Below are 19,800 nucleotides of genomic sequence, written 5' to 3' on the forward strand. Positions count from 1 at the left end.
AACCACCAAACCCCAAAACAAAACAACCCACCAAGATGTGTTACTAGGGGATCAGACAGGTAAAAGAATGTGTAGTTATTTTTCCAGAAAATGAGAGCATGAATATATTTGGGTTAGCTGTTTGGGTGGGTTGGATTGGTTGATGGGTTGGACACGATGATCTTGAAGGTCTCTTCCAACCTGGTTTGGTTTATTCTAATAAAGGTTTATTCTAATATTTTTTTCCCTAACAAGGACTTTTAAAACAGTGTGAGGAATAGATTTGATGGCTTTTACTGCTCAATAAGAAGATGTTGGTTGCAGCCTGCTCTTTCACATGGAACAAGCAAACACTAGCTTTGCAGACTCAAAGACAGCTGTTAAGTCAGTGCTCCACATTTACTTGAAAGGAGCAAACACATGTGCTGGTGAAATAGAGCATAGCAACACAGGAATTGTCACTTTTGATCAGACCAGTAGTACGTCTACATCTGTTATCCTGTCCCTGATGATCCAGAGGAATAAATCAGACCTACAGGGAAAGACAGTTTTGCAATAAGATGTAAATACTGCACACCTAGCTAAGAAACTTTTCAATGTGTTATAAAATAAAGACCAGTGCAGAAATGGCAGCATTTTCATTGCTTGCCTTCCTTCTCAAAACAAAACAAAACAAAATGAAACAAAACAAAACCAAACCAAACCAAACCAAACCAAACAAAACAAAACACAAAAGCTTTAAAATTAAGTGCACTTAACAGAAGTCTTCACAACTTTTTTTGCTTTTCAAATCACTCTTTCAAAAATTCTCCTTGATTTCTAGAATTCACATTAAAGTACATCTTAGGAGTGGTAACTTTTATGTAGTTACAGTAGGGCTGAGACAGGGGACTTGAACTGCAATGCTGCACAACTGTGTGGAATAACTTTCCTTCCTTTGTTCTTGAGAAACATTTTACCTTTTTTTTTTGTTGCTTAACTGTAACTTTAATTTTTTTGCCATTCACACCGTTGAGTAGACTACTAATCCATAACCTCCATATTATAACTTACATTGCATCAAATGTATCACGCTGAAGGGTTAATTTTTTGCCTTCTTGTCATGTCTGTGGATGAGTACAAGTCAAGTTAGTAGTATCTCCAGGGGAATGAGAATACTGTCTTACTGAAGCTGACAGACTCAATCACAGCTGGCTTTTCAAAGCTCTGGGAGAGAATTAGTCACTACTAACTTCAATCTGACTTGACACCCGAGTGTCACAGCAGTCCATCGGGGCTGCTGTGAGAGCAGAACACTAAGTAAAGACACATGAATCCTTTTTGTTCCTCCCCATTAACTTAACAGCAGCTGGTTATTTATTAACTTATCATAAGCAAGCTTTCTGATGATATGAAACTGGGGCGGATAGGGAGGTGGCTGACACACTGGAAGGCTGTGCTGCCATCCAGCAAGATCTGGACAGGGTGAAGAGCTGGGCAAAGGTGAACATCATGAAGTTCAATAAGGACAAGTGCAGAGCCCTGCATCTGGGAGGAATATCAATAGGCACCAGTACAGACTAGGGGTTGTCCTGCTGGAAAGCAGCTCCATGGAGAAAGACTTTGGAGCCCTAGTGGACAGCAAGTTATCCATGGGCAATATGCCCTTGTGGCTAAGAATGCCAAAGGCATCCTGGGGTGCATCAAAAGTGTATCCAGCAGGTCTAGGGAGGTTCTCCTCCCCACCTTGTCTGCTCTGCTAAGACCACACCTGGAATACTGTGTCTAATTTTGGTCTTCCTAGTTCAGGAAAGACAGGGATCTGCCAGAGAGTCCAATTGAGAGCTAGGAAGATGATTGTGTGACTGAAATATCTCTCCTGTGAAGAAAGACTGAGAGACCAGAGGCTGTTTAGTCTTGAGAATAGAAGGCTGAGATGGGATCTTATCAACGTGTATAAACAGCTGAGGGGTGGGTGTCAAGGTGAAGGTGCCAGTCTCTTTTCAGTGGTGCCCAGTGACAGGACAACAAGAGTGGGTACACACCAGAACACAGGAGGTTTCACCTCAACATGAGCAGACACTTCATTATGGTGAGGAAGATGCTTTTTTAGAGTTTCTGCTATTAGTATGAAACTCAGTTATGATAGGGTTACATTACCTTTACAATAGTAATTCTCACTTAGGGTAAGATTTACATCTTCATAGTCTAAACATTCTCCTACAGCAGCCATGATTAAAAGAACACTGGAAAGATTGTTTTACAAATGATAGGACACTTTGTTGCAAAACCTCCTTCCATATTTGTTTGATCAGGTCTAGCAAAAATGTAATGAAATGGGTATAATCATGAATGCTTTGACTTCAACCTACTTAGCTCATGACCTTAGGTCACAGAAATGCAGCTGGTTATCACAAATGTCCCAGTGTGAACGCTGCTTCTAAACCTTAGTTAATCCATAAATCTCTCTGTGGCTGAGGAACTCTCTCTTGCACTGTCATCTTTTTGTAATCCTTTGATGGCAAAGCACTGCGAGATGAGAAACTGGCTGCATGCTATTGCCGGTACTTGGGCTTGGCTTTTTGGTGGGATTTATATATGCCAAACTTGCTTCTGAAATTCACCACCGTATCCATTGAATTGCAATGATTTCAGGGCTCAAATGAACTAAATGAAGCGCTTCTTAAAAGCATAAATCAGGCCAAGAAGATTCATCTGGTCCCATGCTATCTGCGAGAGAAATTTGTGCTACGCTTTGCTATTTGTTCCCGCACGGTGGAATCCGCCCACGTCAAGTTTGCCTGGCAGCACATCTCACAGCTGGCAACTGATTTGCTGAAAACATGGGAGCAAAACCACCACCAACAGTAACAGCAGTGAAGGAGCAGTGGGGAGGAGGTTAACTGGCTTTCTCTGCATTGCCAAGTTTTATTTTAAGGGTGGGTGGGAAGGTCAAATTATGAAGGGAAGAAAAACAAGAACAAAACCTGTTGTTACGTAGCCAAGCTGCAGTAGCAAAATCCTTGTGAGCAAGTTGTATTGTAACCTTAGTCACTCTCTGTGTGGTAGTTTCATCTTGCCTGTTTCCAGGATGCACATAGCCGCTGGGGCTTGAGCTATCATTACCAGTTTCTATTTGTTGAAAAAGGCAATGGAAATGGAAGGGTCGGTGCTCCCTCCATTGTCCCCATTCACCTCTAGCACACCCACTCCTTTCTTCACAGATGGAACTGTGAGATGTTATAACCAATTAATGTAACATTACTATGACTTCAGAAAAAAAAATGCAGGTTGGGGGAAGTTTATAATGCTGTTCAGGTCTTCTCTAAACAAGCATGTGGAAGTGTTGTCATGATTCGGGGAACCATCCCATCATGCTGCAGTAATTCTGTACATGAAGTTAGGACTTAAAAACTCTTTCATTACAGAGCCAGATGAAGGGGACAAGCACTAAATTAATACTAACTGTCCTCATGGCTGGTTCTCTACTTTGTCCTAAAGGGTTTGCATTTAAAACAGTGATTTTGTCAAATCTCAGCAAATAGGTTATGCCGGCTACAGATTTTCCCTTTGGTCTTTCACTGGCCCTCTTAAAAGCTCCTTCTTAAGAGTACTGTCAAAAGCCATGTGCTAGCTGGTAGCCTATATTTTAAACTGAGTTACTATAAGCAGTGATTACTTGAAAATAATCTGTGAACTATATTCTGTGACACAAAGTTGTGACTTCTTTCTACGACTGCCCTTCTGCTCATCCTCATTCATGCTGTAATAAATCTTTGACAAAACATGCCCTGGTGCCACCATCAATGGTTTGCTTTCATTAACACATGAAATATGAACATAATGGGGGGAAAAAAAAGTTAAAAAGTCAAATAACGTGTGCTTGACACAAACCATTGACATGTCATCCTGTCAAAGGCACATAAGGAGGGGGTATAAAAGTCAGAAACACTATCTGACTTTAATAAGAACTTCTGCCCTTTTGAAAAGGTAAATTCCAATTATTCCTGTGTAAAACACAACAAAATAAATAGCTACCCTACAAAACATGATCTGTAGGATTCATTTCTGCACTTGCCTTTTTTGGTCACTCTGTTTCATTTTGCTGCTTCTACTAATTTCTAAAGTACCTTGAACCACTTGCACAGTTATTAAGCTTTCCTGCTCTATCCCTTGCAAGAGTACTTCCCGTATTTGTGGAGTGGCAAGTAAATGATGAAACATCTGACTGGACAGTTAATTTGGCACATAGTTTGCTCCCACTCTCTGCCTCTCCAGAACGGATTAAAGAGGTTGACTATGGATTGGCTGGATTTTTCTGGTGGTTCCTAATCACCTCAGCTTCTGGGTGGAAACTGGGAGGATTAGTAACAATATGTGTGCAAGTGGTACATAAAACATGGGCATTAATCCTGACACTTAGGAGAATCTGACCAAGTTCTGCATTCGCAGCATGTCAAGCTATGTGACTGTGGGAGGTGAGAGCATACTGCCCTTCAGTAAGGCTAGCCAGTGGCTATGTTATCTGCCCAGACAGAAAAAACTGTTTACTATTTCTCTGAGGAACTGGTTTCACTACACAGATGAAGCAAGGGATGACACTCTTGCAAAACCAAGTAATATTCAACAGGTGACTGAGCCATTCTAAAAGACACTACACTTAATCTATAGTATTAGAAATGTTGATAGTGTCATTCTCTTTTGCAGAACTAAGAGTTTAAACTTTTCTGTAACAGCACAATGCAACAGATTGGTGGACCAAAGAGAGCAGTATCTAGGCACCAGAGAATTACAGATGAGCGTGTTCTATGTGAGTTATATAACTAGGTATGTCCATGAAAAGAAGAAAAGAAGGAAGGAAGGAAAGAAGGAAAGGCAGGTGGGAAGGAAGGAAGGAAGGCAGGCAGGCAGGAAGGAAGGAAGGCAGGAAGGAGGAAGGAAGGAAGGAAGGAAGGAAGGAAGGAAGGAAGGAAGGAAGGAAGGAAGGAAGGAAGGAAGGAAGGAAGGAAGGAAGGAAGGAGGAAGAAAAGAAAGAAAAATAAATAAAAATAAAAAAATAAAAAGAAATAAAAAGACAAAAATAAAAAGAAAGAAAAGGAAAGAAAAAAAGGAAAGGAAAAAGGAAAAGAAAAGAAAAAAGAAAAGGAAAGGGAAAAGGAAAAGAAAATAAAAGAAGAAAAGAAAAGAAAAAAAAAAGAAAATAAAAGAAAAGAAAAAGAAAAGAGAAAAAAGAAAAAAAGAGAAAAGAAAAGGAAAAGAAAAGAAAAAAGAAAAGAAAAGAAAAGAAAAGAAAAGAAAAAAGAAAAGAAAAGAAAAGAAAAGAAAAGAAAAGAAAAGAAAAGAAAAGAAAAGAAAAGAAAAGAAAAGAAAAGAAAAGAAAAGAAAAGAAAAGAAAAGAAAAGAAAAGAAAAGGAAAAGAAAAGAAAAGAAAAGAAAAGAAAAGAAAAGAAAAGAAAAAAGAAAAGAAAAGAAAAGAAAAGAAAAGGAAAAGAAGAAAAGAAAAAAAAAAAGAAAAGAAGGAAAAAGAGAAAAGAAGGAAAGAAAGATCAGTTTCTGATCAAAGCTATTATAGAATAAATCCTGGATAATTCCCCTGCAATGAAATGAGAGACACTTTGAGTTTATGTGACTATAATTGAAATTAAATTCTAACTAAATCTAACTAATAAGTATTGAAAGAGAAATGCATAAAGGCAACATTAGACTGAACATAAGAGGATTTGGGTGGAAATCCTCTCCATGGAAACCAGAGCAGAGGTGGATGATATATGCCTGTGTGTCTCAGACTGCTGCAGAACAGTGATACAGTCCTCCTATGAGGACAGACTGAAGGAGTTGGGGCTGTTCAGTCTGCAGAAGAGAAGGCTCCGAGGTGACCTAATTGTCACCTTCCAGGATCTGAAGGGGGCCTACAGGAAGGCTGGGGAGGGACTGCTCAGGATCTCAGGTATTGATAGGACTAGGGGGAATGGAATGAAGCTGGAGGTGGGGAGATTCAGGCTGGAGGTGAGGAGGAGGTTCTTCCCCATGAGAGTGGTGAGACCCTGGAATGGGTTGTCCAGGGAGGTGGTCGAGGCCCCGTCCCTGGAGGTGTTTAAGAGCAGGCTGGATGAGGCTCTGTCCAGCCTGATCTAGTGTGGGGTGTCCCTGCCCATGGCAGGGGGGTTGGAACTAGATGATCCTTGTGGTCCCTTCCAACCCTGAATGAAACTATGATACTATGAAACTATGATACAGGCTGGAGGCACATTCAGTGCCAGGAGAAGTAAAACATACCCAACAGCCCACAATTAGATTTAAGTCCATGTAGGTATCTGTGGGAAAATGTTGCTAATACTGACATTCACTTAGCATTTTTTTCTGCATATGGGTATGGGTTTTAGAAGAGGCTGTAGTCCAGATTCCAAAACTCCTTTGGGAAAAAAAAATAAAGAAGAAAAAAAAGAGGTTAATTTAAAAGATTGTAAATGCAGTACATTGAATTGATTTTTGTTTTTCCATAAATGATATATGTAAATCTCCTAATTAATAGCAGTGACAAGACCCATGGAATTACATTTTCTCTTGGCCACTCCAAACCATGGAACTGAAGTTCACAGTTCTAATTGATCTGAAATCCTGAGATGACTTGAATGTGTAATTAGGGAAGGCCTTCTTAGAATTCAAACTCCCAAACTGCCTTTTCCCCACATGAGAATCCCATTGTAGGCCATTAGTGTTAAGATCCTCTGAAGATGAAATCTGGGCTATGTAATCAACTCAAGAAAAAAAAAAGTACTTTAAAGAGCATTTTGAAAGAACATAGCTGCTGTTTCTGTGCTGTAGCTCTGCACCTTATCTGTGAGAACTACCATATATATGAGTGGTTAATCTGTGAACCTGGATTTATTGTGCCTTGTGTACCAAAGCTAATATAGTCTGTGCTGATTAATACTGTTTGATGTTGAAAACAAATAACTACAGAATCCTAGACTTGTACTTTAGTGGAATACCTACATGACAAGGGAGGCAAAAAAAAAAGGAGGGGAAAAAAGGAACTTTGCAGTAGCCATGCCTTTTTTTTTTCTTTTAATTGGAATGTTAATACCATAGTTACATTCTAAATGATAATTATATTTTATTACTGATGGTGAAATACTGAAAGATAGGTATTTATGAAAGTATATGCAATACACTACACTCTGGACTTCATCAGTATTGTTAAAGCTCTAATTTTCTCTTGCCTTTACATAGATGACTCTGATCGTGGTGAGTTTTTCCTGTTGTTGTCTCCTGTAAGGACACTTTATTTGATAAGCAGTGCTCACACTGTAGTTGCCTTACAACCGTAGCCTAAACCTTGTGTGTACTTGAATTGCTCCAAGACAGGAGGAAATGAGTAATAAAAGGGAGAACCCTGAAGACTGCCCCCTGGTGGGGGCAGATTAAATAACCACTGATTGATAATACCTACATAACAGGCAGTCTGTATGACCTCAATGGGAAAAAGTCTGATGTTTAAAGCTTTTAACTTTGTAAGTTGTCATGCTCCTCTAAAATCTGTATCTAAAGCCTGCTAAACAGACATCTAGGTTATAACTGGCAGCATTAATAAATGGAAACAGAACTATGACTATTGTCTTTGTTCTTTTCTTTACCAAGCTTTTCTCATTCGTGTCGGGTGCACTGTAAGGATTCCAACTTCCTCACTCAGCTCACAAAGTCCTGATTTTCACCACTGGTGACTTTTTCTCAGTGTTTTCTTTGAACACATTACTTTGCAAATGAGAGTTCCTGTGGGAAGTTTCCTCCCCAGCAACACGAGCCAGAATGCCTAACCATAACCAGGGTCAGTGCCATCCCTTCTGTAAAGTTCTGCATATTCCTACATCTAGTCTCCACCGGAGCCAGCTGCCCAGCTTCAGCTTAGATCTCTACTGGAGCCGGCTGCCCAGCTTCAGTTTAGATCTCTACTGGAGCCAGCTGCCCAGCTTCAGCATAGATCTCTACTGCAGCCAGCTGCCCAGCTTCACCTTAGATCTCCACTGGAGCCAGCTGCCCAGCTTCAGCTTTGGTTTGCAGCTCGGGTGCTGTCATGTAGGTAGGCAAAGGCAGCCACCCATTTCATTAGCCCAGTCTGGCTGCAGCCTGTGTTCCCAAGGGGAGTTCTAGGAGCTTGCAGCTGCAGGCTCCATCACTCTCCACCCCTGTGCAACCAAGGACAATCAGAAAAGGATGCATTGGGGGAAATTTGATGGCAGACTGTTAACCCAATTTGGTCTTAGGTGATAGTGTGCATGGTAGAGCAGACAGCTTAATGTGCTGTCTGCACTAATGGTATAACAAGCCTGCTGTATAACAAAAACCTGACAGTAACTGTAAGAAATGTTTCTCATGGGAAGTCAAATGTTCACCCACACAGAAGTGGCTATGTTAATACCAGAGGTGTAACTGCAATGTAGTGTGCTAATTCCTATGTAGGTTGGTGTGCTAATTGGAACATGGGTTTGTGCGAGCCAGCTAGGGACGCCATGATCAAATCCAGTTCATAGGACACATCCATCTTGGCTACCATCTTTTGCCCTCTAAGGCATCATGTTACTCATCTTGTCCTTCTGCCATTCTTCAGCAGCTCCTGCTGAGGCTTTAAGCAGAGCTGTTCCCCCCAAATGCCTGTTCAGAAGCTGTTACATTTATCATCAGCTTGTGGTGCTGGCTTTGGTGGCTGTGGCAGCCTCGCAGCCAGTGCCATGATGGCAGAGATGAAGTCAGCAGGCATGGAAGTCAGGTGCTGCATGTGCAGGTGTGGGTGCCCATCTCTAGCACCCCAACCATCAGGTGCACCATGGCTTGCACTTGGGCACTCCTCTCCTGGAACTTGTGTCCTGTGGAGCTTATCCCACACAGAGGGTGGTCTCTGTGGACAGAGCCCCGACCTCCTCCAAACTGAATCAAGAGCCTTCTGTGAGGAGTAAGCAGCGGTCAGCTGGGCTACAGTGATGGCAGGCAACTGCCCTGTTGGTGCGGGCAGCCATCGAGCCCTAAGCACGAACCGCGGCTCTTCTGCTCCTGCCATCAGCGAACGTCTGCCTCACACAACGGCGCATCTTCATCTCCTTCCTCTGCTGCCACTGCAAACGGCCCGATGGGCGACACACGTACTGATGGGTACTCAGTCCCCTGGCGCTGCCCTTTTCGGCTGCTCTTAACGTTCAGCTGCAGAACCAAGCTGCTCTGGAGACCACTGCAGCCTTCCAGAGGGGAGCCAAATGCTGGGCAAGCAACAGCCTCCCCAAACCCGCCGCGTTTCTGTCCGCCCCCGCCACGCACGCCCCCGCCACGCACGCCCCCGCCACGCACGCCCCCGCCACGCACGCCCCCGCCACGCACGCCCCCGCCACGCACGCCCCCGCCACGCACGCCCCCGCCACGCACGCCCCCGCCACGCACGCCCCCGCCACGCACGCGGCCGGGATTGCGCCAGCCCGCCTCCCGGAGCACGGATCTCGCGCCCATTGGAGGGCATGCGCCAAAGTCCCAGCCAATAGGGAGCTGGAAGGCCCGCGTCCAAACTTCCCCCGGCACCCCTCCGCTCTCCTCGCTCCGAGACTCCCATTCACCCGAGCTCGAGCTCGATCCCGAGTCCTGATGACGTCAGCGCAGCGACGTTCCCACTGTCCCACTCGGCCCTCCCTTCCGATCTCTGATTGGCTGCGCCTGGCAGAACCCTGTTACTCTGATGGGCGGGAGAGGGGCGGGACAGGGGGCCGAGCGGGCGCGGGATTCGCAGAGGCGGCCGCGGCTGGTGGGTGTGTGCAGGCGCGGCGGCGGGAAGTGGGGGCCAGTGGCGGCGTGGGTGCCGCGGTCGCAGCGGACGGCCCGCCGGGCCCGCCGCTGGAGGTGATTGACGGCCGTCGCGCCGCCTGCTCGCAGGGGTGGGCGGCCCGCGCGGTGTTCCCGTGGCTGAGTCCCCAGGGGCGGCCCGCCCAGCACAGCCGGTTTCGAGGTTTGTGTTGGGGAGGGGAAGCAGTTCGCCCTGGCACGAAGGTACGAGAGCCACTGGGGAGGCCTCAGAGCTCTGATCTCGACTTCCCCGTCCCTGGTGTGGCGATGGGGCTGACGTGCTGGAAGCTCTGTCAGTGAGGATTCCTTAGGATTCCTGCGCCAGGGGAGGTTCAGGCTGGAGGTCAGGAGGAAGTTTTACACAGAGAGAGTGATTGCCCACTGGAATGGGCTGCCTGGGGAGGTGGAGGTGGTGGAGTCACCATCACTGGAGGGGTTCAGGAGGTGACTTGACAGGGTGCTTGGTGCCATGGGTTAGTTGGTTAGGTGGTGTTGGGTGATAGGTTGGACGTGATGATCTTGAAGGTCTCTTCCAACCTGGTCTGGTCTGGTCTATTCTATTCTATTCTATTCTATTCTATTCTATTCTATTCTATTCTATTCTATTCTATTCTATTCTATTCTATTCTATTCTATTCTATTCTGCTGTGTTTAGCTGGGGGCTCTGGCTTCTGGCTGGCACCGACCTGTGCGTGCGCCGCCGCAGCGGGGAGGGCTCAGCCTCGCCTGGGCAGCTGGCGTGCTGCGCTTCTAGCGTTCTCGCCTAGGGGCACGCAGGTCTTCCCTGTGCTCTGAGTGGGTGTGTGTGTTTGTCTGGGAATGCAATGACATCCAGCACGGGGCTTGTCAGGTAGTTGCTCACCTCTCTGCTGAGGCTCAAACTGGCACGCCAGAAATTAATCATTGCCAGTGCTTTAGTAAACCCTCAGGAAAATGTGATGTCCACCACATCTGGGAGCAGCTTTGGCTGTGGAAGAGCAGCAGAGTCTCTGTGTACACGTTTGCTGGTATACTGGGGAAAAAACAATAAGGCTGTGTAGACAACTAACAGCAATAGGCAGAGGATGTGATGTTAGAGAATACTTCAGAAAAAAACAAATGGAAATTTTAAACTGGCTGCCACCCTTCACTTAGGACATCCCCCCAGTGCTGTGAAGGTGACTGCTACATCTTTAGGAATCGTTTATGAACTTGAGATTACATGTTCTGAGTGATGGGAATAATGGAAATATTTCAAGGGAGCAACTGCTTGCTACTAAACTTTTTCTGAATTTAGCTTTTATGTTTCAGAAGGTGGTTTTGATTCAAAAAAAGTTACTCACATTGGGGTAGTCATTTAGTATGTTTAGTTGTTCAGAGAAAAGAAGGAGAAGGCTGCTTCCTGATACCTCATGTTTGCCTCCTGCTTCTCTGAAGATGAATTATGGTGGCAGTTTGCAGCTTGTTCAATAGGCACAAGTTAGACTTCTCACAGTGCAGAAGTGGAGAGCAGCCAGGCAGAGAGGGACCTGGGGGTGCTGGTCGATGGCAGGCTGAACATGAGCCTGCAGTGTGCCCAGGCAGCCAAGACGGCCAATGGCATCCTGGCCTGCATCAGGAACAGTGTGGCCAGCAGGAGCAGGGAGGTCATTCTGCCCCTGTACACTGAACTGCTTAGGCCACACCTTGAGTCCTGTGTCCAGTTCTGGGCCCCTCAGTTTAGGAAGGAGGTTGACTTGCTGAAACAAGTCCAGAGAAGAGCAACAAAGTTGGTGAGGGGCTTGGAACACAGCCCTATGAGGAGAGGCTGAGGGAGCTGGGGTTGCTCAGCCTGGAGAAGAGGAGACTCAGGGGTGACCTTATCACTCTCTACAACTACCTGAAGGGAGGTTGTAGACAGGCAGAGGTTGGTCTCTTCTCCCAGGCAGCCAGCACAAGAACAAGAGGACACAGTCTCAGGCTGTGCCAGGGGAGGTTCAGCTTGGATGTTAGGAAGAAGTTCTATACAGAGAGAGTGATTGCCCATTGGAATGGGCTGCCCAGGGAGGTGGTGGAGTCACCATCATTGGAGGTGTTCAGGAGGAGACTTGATGGGGTGCTTGGTGCCATGGGTTAGTTGTTTGGGTGGGTTGGATTGGTTGATGGGTTGGACACGATGATCTTGAAGGTCTCTTCCAACCTGGTTTGGTTTATTCTAAATAAAGTTCACAGTGATTTTTCAGAGGTCTCATGGGTGTTTTGTTTTTTCTATTTTGATTGGTTGGTGTTTTTCTGATTGTTCTGTTGGGTTTTGTTGTCTTCCCATGTAAAGGCACTGAATTTGTAGGGAAAGTATTTTGACTTTTCTGAACAGCTCTACAAAATCAGGATGAGGTAAACATAAGTAAAACAATTGATCTCCTTATTCTTTATTATATATGTAACCTCTCCTGGTATAATCATTCTCTGCTCTCTGCTGTCTAACGCTGATGAAAAGATTTTGAAAGTAGACAGAGAATAGAATAGAATAGACCAGGTTGGAAGAGACCTTCAAGATCATCACGTCCAACCTATCATCCAACACCACCTAATCAACTAACCCCCACCCTTCCCTTGGATTCCTCCATCTCTGTCTCCACAGTCTTGTAAGTACGCCTGTGCCTTGATCTGCATTCATATGTTGTCTGTAGCTGATTCAGAAGAAGACAGTACGTTGACCTGTACTCTGTTGAAAAGGATGCAGAATATGTTGGACTTCCACTTCAAGGATTCTCTGGCTGGAACGTGCCATGAATATTGACATTTAAAAAATGTATATTACAATTTGATATGTTTTGGTCATATATTAGATGTGTATCCCACGTGGACAGATGAGAATGTTGAAATGTCTTTGTAATAAGAGAGCTGGAGCGTGTCCAGAGAAGGGCCACAAGGATGATCAGAGGGCTGGAGCACCTCTCTTATGAGGACAGACTGAAGGAGTTGGGGCTGTTCAGTCTGCAGAAGAGAAGGCTCCCAGGTGACCTAATTGTGGCCTTCCAGTATCTGAAGGGGGCCTCCAGGAAGGCTGGGGAAGGACTTCTCAGGATCTCAGGTAGTGATAGGACTAGGGGAAATGGAATGAAGCTGGAGGTGGGGAGATTCAGGCTGGATGTGAGGAGGAGGTTCTTCCCCATGAGAGTGGTGAAACCCTGGAATGTGTTGTCCAGGGAGGTGGTCGAGGCCCCGTCCCTGGCGGTGTTTAAGCCCAGGCTGGATGAGGCTCTGTCCAGCCTGATCTAGTGTGGGGTGTCCCTGGCCATGGCAGGGGGGTTGGAGCTGGCTGATCCTTGTGGTCCCTTCCAACCCTGAATGATACCATGATACTATGACCTGTTGAGTGGGTGATAGGTTTCTCATAATTTTGCTTGTGTCCCTGTCTTTTATGAAAGAATAGATTCTTAACCACCACCAGCAGCAGCAGCAGCAGAAATATCTCTGCCTGTGATGTATTGCAGAGAAAACTTCTTCGAAAATATGACACAAAAATGAACATATAGTCTCAAGACTAGAAAACTTCTCCTTCTTAGCCAAATGTCATCTTTCCTGTTTCTTTCAGTAAAGAATTGCTCAAGGGTTTCAAATTCTGCTTTCCAAAACTGAGAAACAAGCATTGCTTTAAACACACAAGAGCTTTGTTTCTCCAAAATTTAAAGTGGGGACAATGTATTGTGTTCTAAATGAAATAAATAGTTTTGCATATTTGCCATGAATCTCTAAATATTTTCTTAATTCACAAGTGCCCTACATTCACTTTTAATTCCCCTCAGAACCTTTGCACATCATTTTATTTATTAGCTTCATTGTTTAATTTTTATTACCATCACTGTAATTAACTTCATCATTCTGACAGTGATGGATAATCTGTCCTCCTCTGCCCTGTGCAGTATTGTGTCAAATATGAATGAAAGCACTGGTGGTTTCATTTAACAAGGCCCTCCCTCCCCCCCCCCCCCCATCTGTTACCATTCTTTTCAGTCTACTTACTTCCCCTGGAGACTTCTGGTTCGAAGCAAACTGGTGCTTTTGCTTCTTTGTTTCTTCTTTGAATAGGGGGGAAAAGAGAATCTCATTCTAAATGGCTTTACCCCACAAAGTAGGTTGCTTTTAGAGGGAGGTAATGTTTCCAGACTGACTAAGTACCTTGTACAATGTACTGTGCTATTTCTCTCAAAATAATGTTTTCATGCATATAATTTTAGTAAAGGAGGGAAATAGCCAAAGCAAATAACTGCAAAATGCATTTTATAACAGCAGGTATTTTCTGTATGTTTCAGTGTCAGCGATGGAACCCCCCAGCCACAGCACTATGCACCTGAGTGACTGGCAGAAAAGTTACTTCGCTATTACCTCTGGGAGCTGCACACCTGGGCAGAAGGCAGATGAATACCGTGCCAAACTCCTGCGTATTCAGTATGCATGGGCAAACTCTGAGATCTCTCAGGTCTGTGCTGCCAACCTGTTTGAGAAATACGCAGAGAAATACTCTGCAATTATTGACTCTGACAACATAGAGACTGGCTTGAATAACTATGCTGAAAACATTTTGACTTTGGCAAAGTGTCAGCAAAATGACAGTGACAAGTGGCAATCTGCCTTGACAACAGATAAGGTATTTGAATTAAAGTGTGTGCAAGAGAGGATGCAGGCTGTCAAAAATTTGCAGCGCTCTCAGACGGCACCAGCAGATGCCTGTGTACAATCTGGTAAAAGGGTCAATGCTTTTGCTGCTTCAGGACATCCTAAACTCAGTATCTGCAGCAGTACCAGAGAAACTAATCTCTCTGCTGGATCAGCAAAATGTACAAGTCAGGGACCAGATCTCCCTGAGCATCCCTCATCTTCAAAGTCTCTTCAGAGCAGTGTGTATCCTGTAACTAAACCTTTGAATACACTTCCTGCCTCCTTAAATGAACAGGTTCCTACAGGTTTCCAGGCAACTCCACTATTTGGAAGTAAAGAAGCAACAAGTAGCAGTTCTCTGAAAATGTCAGATAACTGCTGTGATGGACAGAATTTATCTGTTTCGAATCAGTCAGTTGCACCTGCATGGTCTTCAGGTTCTGGAAAAAGAAAAGCATTTTATGCTCAGGCCAATGAAGGCAGTGTGGTGATTCCTAGCCTTGCTCCATGCCAGGCTTCCATTAGTACAGAAACCAACGATTTTTCAGGTTACAGGAACAGAAATGAAGAGAGCAGTGTTCTTGGTTTTAGAACTGCAAAGGAACAGCTATGGGTGGATCAGCAAAAGAAAGCTCAAGGTGTGCCCCAGCGTAATGCAGCCTCATCATACGGAGGTGTAAAAAAATCACTGGGTGCAGGCAGATCTCGGCGTCTCTTTGGCAATTTTATTCCTCCAGTTCCAAAACAAGATGCAAATGAAAATGGAGGAGCACAGTGTAAACCTCATCCAAGAGGATCAACAGATTCATTGCTACCTGTAGATGAACGACTAAAAAACATAGAACCAAAAATGGTTGAACTCATTATGCACGAGATCATGGACCACGGGCCTCCTGTCAACTGGGATGACATTGCTGGGGTCGAATATGCTAAAACTACTATAAAAGAAATCGTTGTCTGGCCTATGCTGAGGCCAGACATCTTTACTGGGTTACGTGGTCCTCCTAAAGGAATTCTGCTCTTTGGCCCCCCTGGAACTGGCAAGACTCTTATAGGCAAGTGCATCGCATGCCAGTCTGGAGCGACCTTCTTTAGCATCAGTGCCTCTTCTCTGACTTCCAAGTGGGTAGGTGAGGGGGAAAAGATGGTCCGTGCGCTGTTTGCTGTGGCACGGTGTCAACAGCCAGCAGTGATCTTCATCGATGAAATTGATTCTCTCTTGTCTCAGCGTGGAGATGGGGAGCATGAGTCATCAAGGAGAATAAAAACTGAATTTCTGGTCCAGTTAGATGGGGCAACAACCTCCTCTGAAGATCGTATTCTAGTGGTTGGAGCAACAAATCGACCCCAAGAAATTGATGAAGCTGCCCGAAGGAGACTAGTGAAGAGACTGTATATTCCTCTCCCAGAAGCCTCAGCTAGGAAGCAGATTGTTACTCGTCTAATGTCAAAGGAGCACTGCTGCCTAAATGAAGAGGAAGTTGAACTCATAGTTAAGAAATCAAATGGATTTTCTGGGGCAGACATGACACAGCTCTGCCGAGAAGCTTCTCTGGGCCCTATCCGCAGCCTTCAGTCCGCGGACATTGCGACCATCATGCCAGACCAAGTACGGCCTATTGCTTTTCTGGACTTTGAGAGTGCCTTCAAAACTGTGCGTCCCAGCGTTTCCTCCAAGGACCTGGAACTCTATGAAACCTGGAACCAGACATTTGGCTGTGGCAGATAATTGCATCCTACTTGTTTTGCAGAAACATTTCTTGAGCACTACCCCATACTAAGCCCATGTCTGCTCTGCTTTTTGTTTCTGTCTTTGAAATAAATCTTACAGTATGCAGGCAAATGTCTAGGCCTTGGCCTGAGGTTTTGCCAGTTGAAAAGACCATGAGAAACTGCTAGTCATGATAGGAGAAATTGCTAAACCTAAGTAAGACAAGCTGAAAAATATTGCAGGTAGCTTCTTTGAGCGATGGATGAATGCCACTGATACTTAAAGGGAAGATGCTTAAACCTCACGTACAGTTGGAGTACAGGGGGGCAGTCTTGCAAGGCCCACTGTGCTGTGTCAGTAACATCCAGTTAATGTTACCAGATATACCAGTTTTGGTTAGGAATGTAGCAAAACTGGAACTGATGGGGAAAAGTAGTTAGGGTCACATTATTTGGGAGGAGATAGTACCAGAGGAAGGAAAGGGTCAAGGTGGGTGTGGTAAGAATGTGCATGGGAAAACGTGAGGGGATGTAAAAGGGGGAGGTCTCATGTAAGCAGTGGTCTGCAGTTCATCCCAGTTTCTTATTGGAGACGTTCTGGTGAGCTTCAGTCCTGTTCAGCTGAAGATAAGGGAGAAGGTGGGTCTGTGTGGCTGGATTTATGTGAGCACATTTGCTGTGTATGTGCGTGCTGGTAAAAGCACTACTTGCTCTGTGTCCTTGTCTCTCTGTGTGTGGACTAGGGACTTGTCCTCACTCCTGTCTGGACCCAGAGCAAAACCAGCAGCAATTGCATCCACCAAACTAAGATGGGTTAGCCTGAGAGTGTGTCTGGTTGGGCTTTAGTGACTGGGAAGGAGAAATCCTATATCCCTGGGTTGACGGAGTGCTATTGCTCCTTAAAACCAATGGTAAAAATGCCTGGCTAGCTTGTATTGGGTGTTCTTACCTAAAGGCTGGAAAAAGTGCACAGCCTTTTGTTCACATAACCTGTCCTTTCCCACTGGCTGGGTAGAGGTGCCTGTGAATGGAAAATAAAAGTTTTTCCTTGGATTCAACAGATTTGGCTGCTGTGGTGTCCATGCTTTTCCTGGATTAACAGAGTCTGCTCCTGCAAGACTGCCCCCCATCCCCCCCCCCCGCTGGAAAGTAACACACAAAAAAACCAACCAACCAAAACCAACCAAAAAAACCAACACAACAACCTGGGATGAGAAATAGTTTAATGAGATGATACAATGCATGATTACCTGTTTCACACAAAAGCACAGCAAATTGCAGAAGCAGCAGCAGCAGAAGCCAGCAATAAAACAATACCCCACCACCACCACCACCAACTACACAGCCCAGCAGAAAAGACCCAACGCCCCCAAACTGGAAACCAGAAGCAACAACTGGAAACCTCTCACGTTACAATATGAGCTTCAAGCCTCCTGATAGTCTGCTCTAGACAGCACTTTCATTTTGAAGCTGGTATGATGGCAGCATGGTATTGAATACTCATCTGCAGATTCAAGTCAGCTTTAGTTTTAGTTTCTCTGAGGCACTTTTACCTCTCCTGGTGAAAATGCACAGCTTAAAAGCTAGTCTTACATTTTTCAAAACATAGTATCATCATAGTATCATAGTATCATTCAGGAAGGGACCACAAGGATCATCTAGTTCCAACCCCCCTGCCATGGGCAGGGACACCCCACACTAGATCAGCCTGGCCAGAGCCTCATCCAGCCTGGGCTTAAACACCTCCAGGGACGGGGCCTCGACCACCTCCCTGGACAACCCATTCCAGGGTTTCACCACTCTCATGGGGAAGAACCTCCTCCTCGCATCCAGCCTGAATCTCCCCACCTCCAGCTTCATTCCATTCCCCCTAGTCCTATCACATAGCTAAAGGCTGTTAGCTAGTAGTTTTATAAATCCATTTGGGATCTACAGGGGCCATGAGACTGTAGTGAATCTTGAATTCAGAATAATTTGGAGGAATTGGCATGTCATCAAACAATCAGTTCTATTTGTAGCTTATGTTGTAGTAAAGTCTGATTTGCATTACAAATTGTTTTATGGAGATACAGAAATTCAGATATGAAAGGTCTGTCTTAGTTTTTGAAACTGGAAGTATTTTGCCACAATAAATGTGTGATGCAGTCCAAACTGGGTGACTTTGCTGCCATTTGGGTAAATCATAGTATCATAGTATCAGTCAGGGTTGGAAGGGACCACAAGGATCATCTAGTTCCAACCCCCTGCCATGGGCAGGGACACCCCACACTACATCAGCCTGGCCAGAGCCTCATCCAGCATGGCCTTAAACACCTCCAGGGACGGGGCCTTGACCACCTCCCTGGACAACCTATTCCAGGGTTTCAGCACTCTCATGGTGAAGAACCTCCTCCTCACATCCAGCCTGAATCTCCCCACCTCCAGCTTCATTCCATTCCCCCTAGTCCTATCACTACCTGAGATCCTGAGAAGTCCTTCCCCAGCCTTCCTGGAGGCCCCCTTCAGATACTGGAAGGCCACAATTAGGTCACCTGGGAGCCTTCTCTTCTGCAGACTGAACAGCCCCAACTCCTTCAGTCTGTCCTCATAGGAGAGGTGCTCCAGCCCTCTGATCATCCTTGTGGCCCTTCTCTGGACACGTTCCAGCACCTACACATCCCTCTCTTACAAGTTCTGTTTTGGAGAGCTGTAAGCATGCACTAGTTAAGATTTTTTCTCTCTTCAATCGTAATGAAAAGGCGGTGACTGAAAACTCCAGAGAATTTTATTCAGTAAGGCCTAAGGATTGCTCCTGGGTAATGAAACCCTTATGTATGATTAAGTAATTGCCTAGCATATGCTGGGAATTAATCTAGTATGCTATGTGAGCTATGCTATGTATCTGAAGATTTATATATTAATGGAAGTGGGAAATGGCTCTACTGATGGAACCAGTGTGAACACACATGCTCACCTAGGATAAAACTATGATGATGACAGGGACTGGGAGAGAAATGCTGTACTGCTGTATTTGCCTCCTGCAAAATGGAACCTGTGGAAGAGAAACTAGCTAGAACCACAGCAGCAGGCAGTATTCTTCCTCCTATTCCTGCATTATTCATTACTTAGCACTCTCTTGATTCGAACAAACCTGCTTTTGTTTTAGAAAACACCCAGAAATAGTGAAAGGGAACATGATGTAAAGTTTGTTCTTGTACAGTAATGGTGCAGGTAATACGACTGTCTCTTCAGCTGTCTGGCAATATTCAGGCTTTGCTACAGGACTCACAGTTCAGCAGGACTTCCACTATTAGCCCAATAGGTATTTCATAACCTGCTGCAACAGTGCCACCAAACAGGAGATTAGATTGCCAGTAACATAATTTCACAGAATACAGAAAATTGCATGGAAGTGGGGCATGAGTGTAATTTAAGGGAAATGGTGCAGATAAATCCACGTTAATGGATTGCTTTAGTGTATGCAGAAACCTATGTACTTCATTATTTATTCTTTTTGGCTGGATGAACTTTGTAAGGAGAAATACAGGACTATCCTCTGGTTTTGTGGTTCAGTAACATTTGGTGCACAATCTCTTAGTTTCTCTTAAGAAAAGGTAAATAATTTCTTTTCTGGAAAAAGTGAGGTCTTATTAATAATCAAGGCAATTCAGACTCTTTGTTTTCCCTGTGCATCTTCTGTTTGAGTTAGCT

At 44.9% G+C, this 19,800-nt stretch overlaps 2 protein-coding genes across 4 annotated transcripts in view; both read left to right on the plus strand.

The window, feature by feature from the left end:
- Nucleotides 1-4,935, plus strand: part of DDC (dopa decarboxylase) — a 74,795-nt gene extending 69,860 nt beyond the window's left edge. For both annotated transcript variants that reach the window (XM_068147710.1, XM_068147709.1), the window contains exon 14: nt 2,614-4,935. In XM_068147710.1, the coding sequence (XP_068003811.1) occupies nt 2,614-2,829 (216 nt within the window). In that variant the 3' untranslated portion in view covers nt 2,830-4,935. The remainder of the gene's footprint in view (nt 1-2,613) is intronic.
- A 4,843-nt stretch (nt 4,936-9,778) lies between these two features.
- On the plus strand, nt 9,779-17,168 carry FIGNL1 (fidgetin like 1). 2 transcript variants are annotated; one of them, XM_068147712.1, is made up of 2 exons: nt 9,779-9,984; nt 14,055-17,168. In XM_068147712.1, the coding sequence occupies exon 2, from the start codon at nt 14,063-14,065 to the stop codon at nt 16,127-16,129; it is 2,067 nt and encodes a 688-aa protein (XP_068003813.1). In that variant the 5' UTR covers nt 9,779-9,984; nt 14,055-14,062; the 3' UTR covers nt 16,130-17,168. The 2 variants fall into 2 exon arrangements, with proteins under 2 accessions (XP_068003813.1, XP_068003812.1); XM_068147711.1 differs by lacking the exon at nt 9,779-9,984 and adding an exon at nt 12,342-12,383.
- The last annotated feature ends 2,632 nt before the right edge of the window (nt 17,169-19,800 follow it).

Source organism: Melanerpes formicivorus, unplaced genomic scaffold, assembly GCF_026170545.1.
Source record: "Melanerpes formicivorus ecotype bairdi unplaced genomic scaffold, bMelFor1.0.p_v2 SCAF_15, whole genome shotgun sequence".
Taxonomy (NCBI): domain Eukaryota; kingdom Metazoa; phylum Chordata; class Aves; order Piciformes; family Picidae; genus Melanerpes; species Melanerpes formicivorus.

What these genes read in the sequence shown, in the direction of transcription:
- FIGNL1 (XM_068147712.1), top strand. Translation starts at nt 14,063, where the DNA reads ATGGAACCCCCCAGCCACAGCACTATGCACCTGAGTGACTGGCAGAAA.